Below are 15,556 nucleotides of genomic sequence, written 5' to 3' on the forward strand. Positions count from 1 at the left end.
AAGTTCTTCCCTTCTTCAACATTCTTTTTGTGTCTCCCAGGGACTCTACCAGCCAGGCTTGTACCCCTATTACCAACCATAGCAGCATACACAGGTGTGTGTGTGTGTGTGTGTGTGTGTGTGTGTGTGTGTGTGTGTGTGTGTGTGTGTGTGTGTGTACACATGGGCGTGCCCATCAGGTTTCAGAAATTGAGCCAAATGTTCTTGCTTGTGCTGCTCGGGTCTCCTCTGTAGGACATAATCTGTCTTGTGTGCATGGGTGCATGCATGTGTGTGTTCCTCAGGGATAGGTCCTAAGGTTGTAAAAAAAAAAAAAAAAAAAAAAAAAAAAGGTCACTTATGTCCTTTTCATGTCTTGCAAGAATTTATGTTCAGTGGTCATTTATTAACTCTCACGAGGAGTCCGTGTTCCACTTGGCTTATGCCTCTAAAAGTTGTTAATTTCCTATCAAACCATGTCTCAACTTCTCGGGCAGTTCTCATGACCAGAAATTATATTTGTCCCACATTCTTTACCTTCTGGGCAGGAGCTGTAAGTTCACGAGAACATGAACCGAGTCTGTATACTAATCCTGGTATCCCTGGGGCAGCAAGTAAGTGCCTGGGAGTTCAGTGACTAGCTCCAAGTGAACTGATTAGCAAAGAGGACGAGGAGAGAATGGGTGTGGCCTACAATGTGTAGATGTCCTTGCTGGTGTCTTGAGTGGGTGCCGGAGACACTAGAAAATCATTCAGACTTCAGAACCAGGAAAGGAGAACCCCTTACACATATCCCTTAAAAGTGCCATAGAGCGCAAGGCCCTGGGTTCTGGTCCCCAGCTCCGAAAAAAAGAACCAAAAAAAAAAAAAAAAAAAAAAAAGTGCCATAGAGGCCACCAGACTCCATGGTAATGGCACTCCAGAGTTAAACATTATTTTCAATAGCGGGGCTGGGGTAAAGGCACTTGCCACTAAGTCGGAGTTTGACCTCAGGGACTCACATGGTGGAAGAAGAGAACCATCTCCAACAAGTTGTCCTCCATACATGTGCCATGGCCCACACGCTCCACCATCGTGCACACAATAAATAAGTGTGTGTGTGTGTGTGTGCGTGTGTGTGTGTGTGTGTGTGTGTGTCTGAAGTGACTGAATCTCTAGAAAGCCATCGAGTTGTTTTAATTCAATAAAAACACAATTTTAAAGACTTCAATAAAGGAATAGACTCCTCCAAGAGTTTTGTGCAGCTGCAGTCTGAGGTAATGAGGTAAGGAGAGTCTCTTCCGTGCATCTAATGGAAGCACTGAGAGTGATGGAGGCAGACCGGACCTATAGAAGGAGGAGACGGGCAGCAGGGGACCCAGGGGCACAAGGAGAGATGGCATTCCCTTTATTGTTATTTGGTGCAACCCACAACTTGGAGCCAAGAACCATCCTATCTTCTACTGCAAAAACCTACGAGGAAGTCCTCTGCCTGTAGGTCATTTGAACAGAGCTGGAGGCTTACCTGGGGAAATGTCAACAGAATAAGAAGGAAGTTGAATGGCCCAGGAGAAAAGGGAGAGGGGGGAAATGTGTTTCTTCTGATGATAATGGTAAGAGGTAGGAAGATGGAAATCACCCCAGAAGTGGGATGTGGGGGACAGGATGCCCGCACTCTGGCACTCTGGTAAAGCTGTCTCGCCACCCCATAATAAAGGAAGTAGGCTTCAGCATTTCGAACCTAGCAGGCTGTCTCCACTCAGCTACTAATCCCAGGCTGCCGCTGAGCAAACACCCTGAGGCATGCATACTCAGACTATGATGGAGATGTATGCCCGGTGCTAAAACATCTCAGATTTCAGCATCTCGCAAAGCACGGGTGAGGTGAACAGGAGTCTTGGCATAAGTGAGAAATACAATGCCTTGGACTCCGAATTAACTTCACCACGGGGAGACAGGAACGACGACGGGAACACAGATGGTGAGTGGCAGGGAGAGGGACAGAGGAAACCAGTGTGCAGAAGAGTGGCAAGTTTCAGTTGACACCTCGGCTGCCAAGGTGCCTGGCTAGAGGCCAGGAGGGCTTCACACCCCAGCTCCTTCCTCTCTGCCTTACATTCGGGAGCTTGTGCCAAGAGGGACAGCAAGCGCCTTGCTTTGAAAGCAACATTCAGGTGGGACCTCGGTGGCTGGCCTCTGATGTCATCATTTCTCTGTCCCTAGTTGACTTTTGCTTGAGTTTTTCAGCCCCCTTGTTGGAGAACTCCCTGCCTGGGCACTATAAATTATAAACTTAACACCAAGAGAGATGTCCTCAGCTCTGTGTAGCTCCTGTCGGAGGCTTCACCAGCGTTCCTGACGGGAGGTGGCCCTGGCACTTGGGGGGGAGGGGCACAATCATGCTGGCGCTTTCTTTTCTGAATATCAAGTTGAAGATGGAATGTTCAAATCTGGATGTGGACCCCATGACATGTGCGGAAAAGGACAGTGATCATGTGACATGTTTTGTCAAGGCTCCTCATTTACAGGGGACGGGGTTAGTAGAGCACATACTTCCTCTCTCGTAAAGAATGCTTACCCTCAGGGGGAAGGTCGAGGGGGCGTTCTCACAGAGCACAAAATGCTCTGAGCCACCTCACCAAGCATAGCCTACAGGAGAAAGGAGTCTTTCCATGCGTAAGGGGAAGTCCTAAGGTAGGCAGGGAAGCCCATGATCCGTTCACCAGGGATGTTCATTCTGTTTCTAAACCCCACGATACAAGAGGGAGCACTAAGGGTGAGTGGGAGAGCTAAGGGTGGGTGGATAAACTTCTGGGGGACCCCTGGAGCAACCTGTTGGGGGAGCTTTACTGCTGATCTAAGTCTTCACTGACTTCAAGCATAGCCTAATCCTGTAGAACAGGAAGCTTATCATGATCGACCCGAGGGGCCTGTCTGGTTCACGTTAAACCACTGATGGCTGAAAGAAGGCATGTGTGACTGAATTTTACCAGATCTCTGCCCTTCGCTCCCTCTCTGTTGGCCAGAGGAGCAGGGGAGTCGAAGTCTCTGGTGGCGCTTAGGTCCTGAGGATTACACTATGTCCCCAAGGAGCCTCTTTTACTTCCTGTGTGACACAACTCTCAATCTCCCCCCTCTCTCCCTTTCCCTCTCCCTCTCCTTTTCCCTCTCTCTCTCCTCCTCCTCTCTCTCCTCCCCTCTCCTCTCCCTCCCCCCTCACTCAGAAAGCCTGTGCCCCATTTTTGGATTTCTTGGTAGTCACTCAATGAGAGTGGCGTCCTCTCAGCTTGCCCCCCACATGCCTGAGGACACAGGCCCTCTGTTCCAGAAACCATGCTTCCTAAGCATTCTCTCCAGGTTTTAGGCCATTCCAGTAGGTCCTATCTCTAGGGATTAACTCTTTGTCCACTTGTTAGGATCCCAGGTCAAGGTCCCTCTACTCCTAGCCCCTGCCCTGCCACTCCCAGTCCCCACTGAGCTCACAGTATCTAGGACCAAAGCCACAGTAGCAATTTTCCTTGAGATACACAGGGCTTGGTGTCAGCCCCACTCTGCTCAGAGAAGGGAATGCAGGCTCATCGAGAGCACAGGTGCTGAAACCGGGGGTGACCTTGGCCTGACTTTGGACCAACCTTACAGTCATAAACACTAAGGCCAGACTCTCCACCTGACTGCTCTAACTCTCCTCACTTGCCTGAGCTGCTACTTGAGAGGCCGATTTCTTGCCTGTTGCCAGGCGCCCTTGCTTTGTTAGGGAATGCTAATTTGGGAGTGCATGTGCCCATTCCAACCTATCACGGGAGTCCTGGGCCTCTCCTCAGTAAAGAGTGCCGCTCCATCAGCCTCTTCACAAAAATAAGCTGTCACGTGACCCCTGGGAAGCCTCGCAAAGCAAAGTAGCAAAGAATTGCTGGACTCTGCTCTGCAGACCCCACGGACTATTTATTGTCACGACAAGAGTGACCGGGTCTTCTCCCCAAGGGATGGCAGAGGCTTTTTTAGCTTCAGAGTGGGTGCAAAGTGGGTCCAAACTCATTCTTCCTACTTCCGGCTTTGGATCCAGGTCAAGGTACTTCACCTCTGAACTCCAGTCACCTCAGCCAGGCAGTTGTAATGGCAAAGGTATCCACACCAGAGGGCGGGGGTGGGGCTGCCGCGACACAGGCGGCAAGGTGTGTGATGTTGTGGCAAGTGTCTGACACACGCAAAGAGTTTGGTGTCTACTGTTGGAGCTGACAGGGACAGCTATGACAAGGACAGAGGCAGGGCCGGGAATTCCAGGCCCCTTGCAACATAACCCCGATTGGAGCCTCAGAGCTGCAGGAGGATAATGCCTGCCAGTTCCTTGGAGCTGGCTGGGTAGGGTAGCATGTCCACCATCGGAATGGATTGTTACCGTACAGCATCATGCAGAGAGCCTACTGCCCCACACCTCGGCAGCTGGGAAGGCAGAAGCAGACTCTAGCCCAAGGCTGCTAACTTCTACCACCAACATGCATCTGCTTGGATCTGGGACCACCTAACCAGTCTGCCCTGCAGCTGAACCAGACACCACCGGGAGTGACACTTCTGAAGGGAAAAAGGTCACCCTTACCAGGGGCTCGAAGCAGCTAAGACTCACACATTCCATGAGTTTTCCCTTCTCTCCCCATGGGACCTGAACTTCCCCACAGCAACCCTGCTTTTGGTGGGGACTTTCCATCAATGTGTTGCCCCTTCTACGCCCTTGTGTTTCTTATTAAAGGTCAGTGTGACCCACGCAGCGTCACACTGACTATCTGTGAGCATGAATTTCCTTATCAGGAAGCACATGGCTTATGATTGCCTCCCCGCAAAAATATGCCTTAAAAACCTCCTAAGGCCTAAATTGCACCCCCCCATTCCCCAAGTGCCGTGTTCCTAGAGATATCCCCACCCTCCGAGCCTAGTTCCTCTGGTCACAAAAAGCAAATGTCCCTCTGTTGCCAGGATACCAAGCCTTCCCTCCTGTATGCCCCTCTGTGTATGCAGTGACGTTGGGGCACTGGCCAAGGGATATCTCTCAAGGAGAATAGGGGTGGTTCTTCCTGCTAACAGCTAGGATCATGGGGAAAGCGTTTACCTGTGCACTGAAGAAAGCTGGAGTGAGGGATCCTGAGGGGAGGGCTGGGCTGTTGAGGGCGATGGAGCCGATGTCGGTGCCGGAGAGCAACAGTTGGGGCGCGGAGATTTCCAAGCCTTTGGGTTTTTTGCCTTTTGGGGGAAGAGACGGAGACTTGGTTTTGGAGCCCGATGACAGATTTAGGGGCTCCAGAGAATCCGCGTCATGGCAGGCTGCCTCCAGGAAGAGGCTTCTATGTTCGGAAGGGAGGGGAGAGTTGGGGGACAGGGACGGGGACCGAGATGAAGAGGGTGATGCAGACGAAACGCTGGCAGCATTTGGCAACATTAAAGAGGAGATCTTGGCTGAGACAGACGAGGCCAGGAAAGCGGATGCCGCCGCGGCGGCCTCGGATGTGGAAGGCAGGGACACCACAGGCCTGGTGATGTGCTTGTCGGTTTTATTGGTCACAAACCTGATCACAGTCCTGACTTCTTCCACAGGGGGGCTGTCATCACATGGCTCCTCCAGCTTCTCTGTCTTGATGGCCTTGAAGGCCTCTGGAGCGTTCTGCAGGGAGTTGATGGTGAAGGACGAGTACAGGCCTGAGTGGATGTATTCGTTGCGGCTCGCGCTTTTGAGGGAAGACAAGCCGTGCTTGTGGATCTCTCGGCCTTCCGGGGACACCTTACAGTCGCTGTCCTGCAGCAGGAGGCTCTCCCGGCTGATCTCTACCGCGTGAGGATCCATTTTTAGGATATCCGGGAAAGAGACGAACTTGTACACAAACTTCTGCCCGATCACTTTCTTGATAATGTTCTGTGAATGCAAAAGCAGACATTGCAATGGGTAAGCCAGAGACATGGAAGGAGGGTACACAGGCCTGACAAATGCTGGCAGCAGCTGAAGCACCACCGATATTCCTGACGCCCACAGGGTGCCTACGAGGAATGAAGTCAGAGGAGGTTGACTCACGTTTGCACTGTGGTCCTGCTGACCAGGAATAGCGAGTGAGGTCTCCAGCCTACGGCAACTTTCTCATCTATTGTCTGTGATAATTTCGTAATAGCAAAAACTACCGCTGAGCTAGCACTTAACCGTGTGGCTGGGATGATTCCGACCTTAGCGCGTAAAATTTGCACAGTAATCCTACAAGCAGCTTTTGTCATTTTTGTTTTGCGGTTAGGAGAGGGAGCTGGGGAGATGGCCTAGCGAATAGATTGCAAGCATAAGACCTGAACTCCGGATCAGCAGTATCCATGTAAAAGGGTTAACAGCGGGGATGCCTGGGACAAGCTAACATGTCCAGGATGACTAGGACGGCTAGCTAGATCATCCTGAATCCATGAGCTCTGGGTTCAGCAAGGGTTCCTGTCTCAGGAAGTAAAGTGGAGAGTAATTAAGGAAGACCCCTGGCACAAGTCTTGTGCCTACATACACACGTGCAGGCGTGTGCACCCTCGCACCACATATGCCCGCACATGCATGCATGCACACTACATAACATGCAAAAAAAACCAAAAATTCTAAGAATTAGGAGATAAACTTCAGTACTGCAGTGCCTCACATGGCCGAGGTTAAGCAGGAAGTGGCAAGGGAGGATTTCCTTCACCCTAACATGGTACTGTCTTACCTGCCTCTGGGAACCAGGTGAATACACTGAAATACTAACAGGGAAGCACTCTTTGGGAAGCATCCAAGAATCTTAAGTTACTGCTACCTAGCAATGCGACGTTTTCTTCAGTCGGGCAGCCATTTCTGGCAAGAGAGCCACTGGAGAGAGAGAAATCGCCCGCTTGGATATTTATGGCATTTGGCTCTTATTCTTAGTCGCTGGTGTCTGCTTCTGGCTCTTCAGCTAAGGTTCCATCCCTCCAGCATCAGGATATAAATGGAAAAGGAAAATTGCTCTGAAGGCAAAAGTTTTCTCAGCCCAGGAGCGAGTGGGTTTTATCTGGAAGGCTGTGCTGTTCTTAAGGCTAATTGGGCTGGGAGAGCTGTCCCTGAAGAACCTACCCAGTTCCATGTCTGTCTGGCAAATGCTTGCTGCAGGGCTCGCCCTGTGGTTAACTCGACGTCCTGAGTACTCTGGGGAAGAAAAAGATGGCTTCCCTCTGGCTCAAAAAGCCAGCATTATTCTATGAGAAAGAACCCTATAGGTTTCTTTACAAACTCCTCCTACACCTTGTAAAAAAAAAAAAAAACAATCACTTGAGGGAGAAGCACTGTATGGATAGAGTGCCCTACAAGTCCAGCCATCTGGTGTATAAATCCCACAGTAGCCCCCATGGAGGGAGGAAGGTAGCATCCTTCCACTGCCAAGACAAACGTGGAGCTAGAGCCCGGCCACAGACTGCCAAGATCTCCTGGCACTGAAGCCAGAGCCTTTCCACACTTCCTCACAGCGGGGAAGAAAGCACAGTACCCCCTGACAGAGACATCTCTGTCATTTCTGACCCTCCTTGGGTGCTCAGGGCTTGTTCTAACTAAGACCATGTTAGGCTTTTACCTGCTACCTTCTTAGACTTTCCCGTCCTTTCCTATAACAGCAGAGAACCTAGTTGCCACGTTCAAGAAGAAATTCCTCAGTGCGGGATTTTACAAGAGGCATGTAAGGGAACCCCCCCCCCACCATGAGCCCCAGAGAGAGCCCTTGTCCAGCAAAGCACACAGGTGTGCCTGTGCCAAGGGACAGGTCAGACTGAACCTAGTTAAACAGTCCCACGGCTGCTGGGCTAGGGTTCTGGGCTGCAACTCACCCCACCAAAATCCATGACTCTGGTCCCATGGTGACTCTAGCTGATCTCACCCCCAAGCTGGCAAATCTTCAGAGGGATGGGAGGGAGAGGGGCAAAGAAAAGTTCCACCTGCTGCTGAGGGATGGTATCTCTCTTGAGGAGAGCGCCAGGCCTGGGTGGAGACCATGCCAGGAAAACCAGCTCCCCACAGGAAAAGATTAAATCAGGGAGTCCAGGGCCTGCATGACCCAAAGCCATTCCTGTTATAAAGAAATAATGTGTACTGTGGAGCCTTCTTTGCTAAAACTGCTGGGTCTTTTTATTTATATCCTATATATTACGTTTTTATTTATATCCTATACATTACGTTTTTATTTATATCCTATATATTACATTTTTATTTATATCCTATATATTACATCTTTATTTATATCCTATATATTACATTTTTTTCTTACTTATAGCTGGTACTTTCCTGTTTGGCAGAAAACTTTTTTCCTTCCCAACCACTTTAAACACTCATCTCAATTGAGTGAATCTCTTGAGCCTAAGTAATTGCACAGATAAACCGTTGCTTCAACTGACCAGTCCCACAAACTAATTTTCTTTAACGGCTGGATCAGAGAGATGATTACTATATTTGTGAGTTAGCCAACAAGCAGCGAGGGACTGTTATAAAGTGTGTTTTAGGGTCCAATGAGATCGCTCGGCGGTTAAGGGCATAGACTGATCTGTGGGAAGACCTGAGTTAGCGTGCTAGCATCCACATGGGTGGCTCACACTTGCCTGGAACTCCCATCCCGGAGGATCCGATGCCCTCCTCTGACTTCCTTAGACATCCGCACATGGGGAACATATTCACACAGGCATGCAGACATGAAGCAAAAGCCTTTGAAAAGCACTTTAAGTCTCTCCCCAAAAACTTGTTGGGGTTTAAAAGCCAGTCATGGATGGAGAGCCGCCAGGCCCTGACTCACAAGCCTTCCAGCTGACGAAGGACAGGAAACTGATACAGACTTAGGACAGAGTATTATGCAACACCAAAAAAGCAAGAAGGGCAGAGACATGCTACGACAGCGATAGGAGTCATCGTGTTAAGAGACTTTAAAGGCTGCCTATCATATCGTCTGTTTATATGAAATGTGTGGAGCAGAAAATATCCATCGCAGGCTGGTGTAGTGTAACCCTAGCACTCTGGAAGCCGAGGTGGAAGAATGGGAGGTTTGAGACCAGCCTGGGCTGCACAGCAAAACCGTCTCAGAAAGCCAAAAAGAGGAAAGAGATCATTTAATCACAATGCGGATTACAGGTACCCAGGTGTATCGGCCATTTCCAGGGAGACACTTTTACATCACTGTTTTCCAAACTGGCTCTTAACAGTCTTCACACCCCCTCAGCCACCATTTTTTTTTTTTTTTTTTGAGACAGTGTCTTATTGTATAGCCAGTCTGGAACTTGCTGTGTAGACCGCCCTGTCCTGGAACTCAAGAGAGATCAGCCTGTCTCTGCCTTTTGAGGGCTAGAATTAAAACAATGTTCCACCATACCCAGTGCCCTAAAACCTTCTCCATAGATGCTACCTACATAGAGACGTGCAAACACCCCTACAATGTCACACATCCTTTGAGAGTTTCTAAAACTTCTGTCTCACCAGTTTGTGGACTCGGTAAATGCTAATCATGTACGTGTGGGACATGCTTTACCGGGCTGGCACTTCAGTGTTGACCTCGGGTAACATGTCTGGACATGTCTGGATGTCATGCCCTCCGACTGCTTGGCCAACTCTCATTTTCTCAATGGTTCTCCCATCCCTCTCTCTGGTCCAGCTCCCTCACGCTCCGTCCTCTGAGGGCTCCCTGGAACTGCAGCCTTTTGCCCTCTGACCTTGCCCCACCCCGTCCTGTGCCCAGCCCGGAGGGAAAGTTGTAGAGAGGCCTCCTGTACCACCAGCTGGGGTTTTTCTCAGCCTTGTGCTGAGAGCCCAGCTGGGAAAGGGGACAATATCAGAGGACCTTTCCCAGAAATATCTACTTGATACTACTGCAAGGCCGTGCTTGGATGAAGTCCTCATCTGTAGAATGGGACCGACTGACCCACCTAAAGCTTGCAGCCAGATACCCAATAAATCCACACGAGAAACGCCGTTTATCAGCTTTAGCATAACGTTCTTATTCTCTGCTCCCATTTAGCCAGTATCAACCCATTAGCACTACCCACTCTTGGCCCGGATGACAGTTTAATAGACGATATAGACCTCCTAGATGGCTGCATGCATTCTAGTGTTTTTCACAGTTCCGGGTTAAATAGCCCATGGTTCAGCAGGCACATCACATCCGGTTTGTGTATCTCAACCAAGCCGGGGAAGCATGGTGCTTTACTTAGTTGGACCCACACAAGAAAGAGATGTGAGGTTTACGGTATGTATTCACCATGGAGAAAAGCTCACACGACCCAACTAATTCCCAGGGCTGTGGGGAGGGGACAAGAGCACTGGCCCTCGGGGACCCACTGCTAAATTGAGGAGTCTCGGGATTCACAGCAATGAGGATCCCAGCTTGTGGCAGGGACACTGCACACCGGGTCCTGTGCAGAGGCACAGACAAGAACCAGATACCCAGACGATGCCAGCAGCTGCTTGACGCCTCTTGAGGCAAGAAATGTGCTGCCAGACAAGCTGTGGCTCCGAAGGGAGATCACCGGAGGCCACTGGCCCCAGGGCCTGTCACCGAGGTCCCAGGCACAGGGAACCAGGAGCTTGAGCGCTGGCAGACACAGGATGATAGGTTTCCGTGGGGCACCTTCTCACAGCAAACGCTTCATACAAACTGAGCTGTGGCAAAGAAGGCTAAAGGAAGGCCACCAGCTGCCAGGAACACAGCCACCTTACAAGGGACACACTGCTTTAAAGATGGAGCTGTCAGGAGTCGCTGTGTAGACAGGGAGGTTTGATCCAACACCTCGTCGCGGAGAAGTAAGTTAAGTATTTCAGAGAACAGCAGCATTCTGACTTCCTATGTCTTTACATAGACTTTAGGTGAAAATTATAATGCCCATGGATGTCCCCAACATTAATGAAATAATGTTTGTGTGTGTGTGTGTGTGTGTGTGTGTGTGTGTGTGTGAATTCATGCTTAAAAGAGAAGTTAATCAAGATGGATAATAAAACTTAATAGTGATTATAGTATTTTCTTTCATCTGCATTTTCTACACAATACCTATTTACTATGTGTTACCCGAGCCCGAGTCACGTGACTTGTAACTGTACCTGAAGTCTAAACCGGACGTTCTCAGCTAGGCCTCAATGACTCAATGACCACGCCCCTTCCAAAAGGCGGCTGCTCTGACTCCACAGGCGGTTACTAAGGTTAAGGCACCAGAACCCAGGCTTTGCCTTTCAGAGCAGCAGTGGGGTTTGCTGACAGGGGCCGAGGAACTGGCTCCTTGCTGAGGAAGTAAGGTCCTTCTGAGAAAAGGCTCCTTCTGTCTCCCTGAGAGGAGGCTCGTGTCCTATAACCACAAGCCTCCTATACCCGTTCTGTCCATGCCTGGGGCAGGGAGGCACCTGCTTTGATGGGGACACCCCGGCACGAAGCACTGGGACCCCATAATCACAACCTCGACCAGCCATCCACAACCAACCTGTAAGTGTACACCACCTAAGAGGAGTGGCAGAAAACAAACGTGGATCACACACGGCTCGATGTGGCTCTGTGACCAACACAGTGAAGACCAGCACTGAGGGACTGGCATTACACAAAATAACACTGGTACGGCAGACCTGGGTTCAAGTTCCAGCCTTTTTACTCAGTATAGCCTGGGAACGTTATTTAACTCCCACGGGCCTCAGTCTGCCATCCCTGGAACGGAAAGAAAAATAACTCATGAGGTAGTTTGCTCTTAGGGGCTCAAATGCGTCGGTACTCTGCTCACAGGGTCCTTGAAACAAGACCGGACACAGCTGGATTCCGCGTGGCCAACAGTGATCATTATAACACACTTCTATTATTTTGCAGCGGGGCTATCAGGAACCCTTAGCTGGCACCTCACTACGAGGAAGCCTCTGAGGAAACCTCACCACTCAAACGCCCATTTTACAGATGAGGGACCCAGTGCTTCGAGCCGAGTTCCCACAGTCTCCAGCAGCAGGGAGTGGCGTGTCTCCAAGTCACTGGCTTCCCAGCCAACACCCCACCATAAGTTCATCATCTGAGGTCATGTCCAGACTGGAGGCTGACTCATTCTCCTGACACAGATCCCGAAGTGTCCCCTCTCCAAAGTTAGAATATAATGCCTCCAGTAGGCATGCTCAACGTTTCCTTTCTTAACCAGCCAACTACCCATAAACCCGAAGAGACGCTTCCCTATGGAGGCGTCCATGCTCTGCAAAACAGAACCAGAGTGAGTCCGGTAAGTTGCCAAGTGTTACTGTATGTGAGCAGTGTAGGCCCCGCCTCATCTCGGCCTGAGGCCCATGGGCTGGCAGGGGCTCTAAGCAGCAGGTCAAGTTCTATTGGAGTCAGCTCTGAATGTTTCAGGCCAGGTCGGGTCGCATTTGCCCCCAAGGAGCACTTATATAAAGGCTCCTTGACCCCATTCACCTGAGCTACTTTTAACAAGACAGCCTTCTCTACTCCCACAGTGTGGTGAACTCCCCCCAAGAACTCATGCCTCCTCAGAGGCTCAGAATGTGGCCTTATTTGGAAATAAGATCTCTCTGCAGATGAAATTGGCCAAGGGCGTTGAGATTCGGGGTAAGCAGGAAGTACAAGGACTGGTGTCCTGTAAGAAGAGGACAGAGAGGGGCACTCAAGAAAGAAGAAGACCGCACATGTATAGACAGAAGCAGAGAATGGGAGATGCAGCTATGGGGCATCGAGGACTACTGGGAGCCACTAGGGCTAGAGGCACGGTATCTTCCTTGAAGCCATCCAGGGGCCCAGCTGACAGCTCACTTCAGAATTTTGTCATTCTGGGGGACAATAAAATTGTGTTACTTTGAGCTGCCAAGTCTGGGGTTATCTGCAACCGCAGCCTTGGGGGCCTTCTTAAAGTTGCCTCTGCTCAGCAGAATCATCGAGCGCCTAGCACGTCTTCTACACTGGGTGTGGGTCTGGGCACAGCCCTTTGTCTAAATCTTAAGTTTGGAGCACACTCACACACGCGCACACATGTGCACACACACCATCCCAAACTTCTAAGAATAACACGCCCTAAATTTGGCCCAGAGTCGGCCTGCTCCACCAGCTCCCGGCCTCGAAGTTTTTCTTGTGGTTTGGGTTAAGATTTCTTTGTTTTCTGGCATCAGTCAGCTGCAACGTGAATCAGCTCGCCCAGTGTGGCCGCTTGACCAAGGGAGAGCTGCTCAGACTGGCCTGAGCCACCGTGGCATCCCGAGGCTGCTAGAAATGAGGAACTCTTCTTCTTGCTGGTGGGGTAGGACACCCTTCCCTGGGAGACCCAAGCTTTATGCTAAGGGTATCTTTCTCCCCAGCTCTCTTTGCAGCTGCTTCTTACTGGGATCAGCTCTAATTTTACCCTGGCTCCTTTAAACATTCCTCCAAGAGTGTTTGTCCTTAATAAATTGAACCATAAGACTATTCTGCCACTACAAGCCTTCCCGGACTGTGCTGGGGAAGAACTACGATGGTTCTCCATTTTTGAGTGGCCAACTCTAAACGATGCCAGTCAGCATGGGGACATCCGAGCCACAGATGGACAGAAATACACTCCCACCCTGTCTTTGCTGTATGGATTTTTGACATTCCATATTGGAGACAGAGCCTTGGGCTCAGTCTCTGGCGCTGTCCTTTTTTTTTTTTTTTTTTTTTTTTTTTTGCCTATTTGACACAGGCTAGAGTCATCTGGGACAAAGGAACCTTAAACTGAGAAAACGCCTCCATCGAATTGCCTGTTGAAAACCTGCAGGGCATTTTCTTGATTAATGATTGATGTGGGAGGGCCCAGCCCACTATGGGCGGTGTCACCTGTGGGCAGGAAGTCCTGAGTGGTATAGAAAAGCAGGCTGAGCAAGTCACGGGAAGCAAGCCCGTAGGCAGTGCTCCTCCACGGCCTCGGCATCAGCCCCTGCATCCTGGTTCCTGCCCAGTCTTCCCTTCATGACAGAAGTAAACCCTTTTCTCCTCAAGCTGCTTTTGGTCATGGTGATTTATCACAGCCATTGAAGGCACACTCAGACAAGCACCAAGCCAAAAGAGCAAAAAGTATGACATATAATAAGAATAGAAGTACTCTCTCTCTCCTTTTAGGATGCTTGCTTGTTAGAGGTGTGGGGCAAAGTGGTTTCTTCTGGCCTTTCTGGTGTTGGCATTTCCCCATGACAGATTTCCTCCTATGCTAAGGATGCCTGCTGGCTCCTCACTCACACTTTCTACAGTTCTGTGGTTACAGGAAGCTGCCACAGCAGGCACTGTGGAAGATTATAGTGGTGTTAAGAAAAAAACGTGGGGGAGTCAGAGTGGGGGCAGTAAAGTAGATGCGGTGACGGGAGAGGGGAGGGGGCACAGAACAGGGGAGGCAGACGCCAAGCAGGGACTGGCAAGGTTCAGTCAGAGTTGAGCAGCAGATGTGGCCTGAAGCAGGCAGGCAAGATAGGCAGGGCTAATGCCGAGGCTAAAGGTAGGAGTGTTCAGAACCAGTAAGTAGAGGGAGGCCAGATGGTAAGGAGAGTTTGGGGTTTTCCCAGGGCCATTGGGTAGTTACTGTGGTACAAAAACCTATCTCCTTCTTGTCTTTCTGTGTCTGTGTCTGTGTCTGTGTCTGTGTCTGTGTGTGTCTCTGTCCCTCTGTCTGTCTCTGTCTCTGTCTGTCTCTGTCTGTCTCTGTCTCTGTCTGTCTCTGTCTCTGCCTCTGTGTCTCTGCCTCTGTGTCTCTCTCTCTCTCTCTCTCTCTCTCTCTCTCTCTCTCTCTCTCTCTCTCTCTCTCTCTCTCTCTCTCTCTCTCCCAACTCCAAACTCTTGTCTGCCCCATCTCTCCAGCCCTCAGCCTGGTCCCCTTCAGGAAGCATGCCTTCTCTGGGGCGACCAACCAACACCTCCCACTCACAGCTAACTCAGAGCACCTTCCCACACAGAGCTCAGAGCAATCTTTCCACTGACCACTTGAGCAATCAAGTCCTTCCCTTGGTCTACGTTAAGAGATACTGGTCAGTCATATGAAGGATGAAGACTCCAGCCTGGGCCTCCAGCAGTCTGCACAAACTACAAAGCTGAGGGCAAAACTTCGAGGGTGAATGCTTGACCCTTGAGTGTATTATTTAATTCCCATACGCCTGAGACTCAGTATTTCTGTCTCTAGAATGGGTCCATCACTGGCCACAAGGCCAGATGCCTTAGGAATTAACAAATGTCCAATGCCTAGCACAGAGCCTCACACAGCATGACACACACACACACACACACACACACACACACACACACACACACACACACACACACGCGAGCGTCCCTCCTGGTGTTACCATCTGGGATAAGAGCTGAGTCTGTGTGGAAAGTGGGAAGAGGCAGCCCAGAGGAGCAGCTGGCGGCTGGTGGGTGGTGGGAGGTGTGATGTGAATGTTGGCGGGTTTTGTCAGTTTGTCTACACAGTCCCTAAATTTTCCCGCAGCTAAGAGCCCAGAGCAGGAATGCTGGTGCCTGCCAAGGGGGACTCGGTGTGGGCAAGGGCAAATGCAGCAATTTGGCGGGGCTGTGGGAGCCTCGGCATCTGAGTACCACGCAGCAGCCCCATCAACATGCTAAACTGTGCTCTCAAGACCGCCTCA

At 50.4% G+C, this 15,556-nt stretch overlaps 1 protein-coding gene across 5 annotated transcripts in view; it reads right to left on the reverse strand.

Annotated features, from left to right (window-relative positions):
* Positions 1-15,556, reverse strand: part of Elk3 (ETS transcription factor ELK3) — a 61,883-nt gene that overhangs the window by 11,115 nt on the left and 35,212 nt on the right. For 2 of the 5 annotated variants that reach the window (XM_032911492.1, XM_032911481.1), the window contains exon 3: positions 5,060-5,857. In XM_032911492.1, coding sequence (XP_032767383.1) covers positions 5,060-5,857 — 798 coding nt within the window. Of the gene's footprint in view, positions 1-3,881; positions 4,109-5,059; positions 5,858-15,556 lie in introns of those variants that run through there. The other 3 variants (XM_032911491.1, XM_032911487.1, XM_032911485.1) reach the window with 3 other exon arrangements.

This window comes from Rattus rattus, chromosome 1 (assembly GCF_011064425.1).
Source record: "Rattus rattus isolate New Zealand chromosome 1, Rrattus_CSIRO_v1, whole genome shotgun sequence".
In the NCBI taxonomy this organism is placed as follows: Eukaryota; Metazoa; Chordata; class Mammalia; order Rodentia; family Muridae; genus Rattus; species Rattus rattus.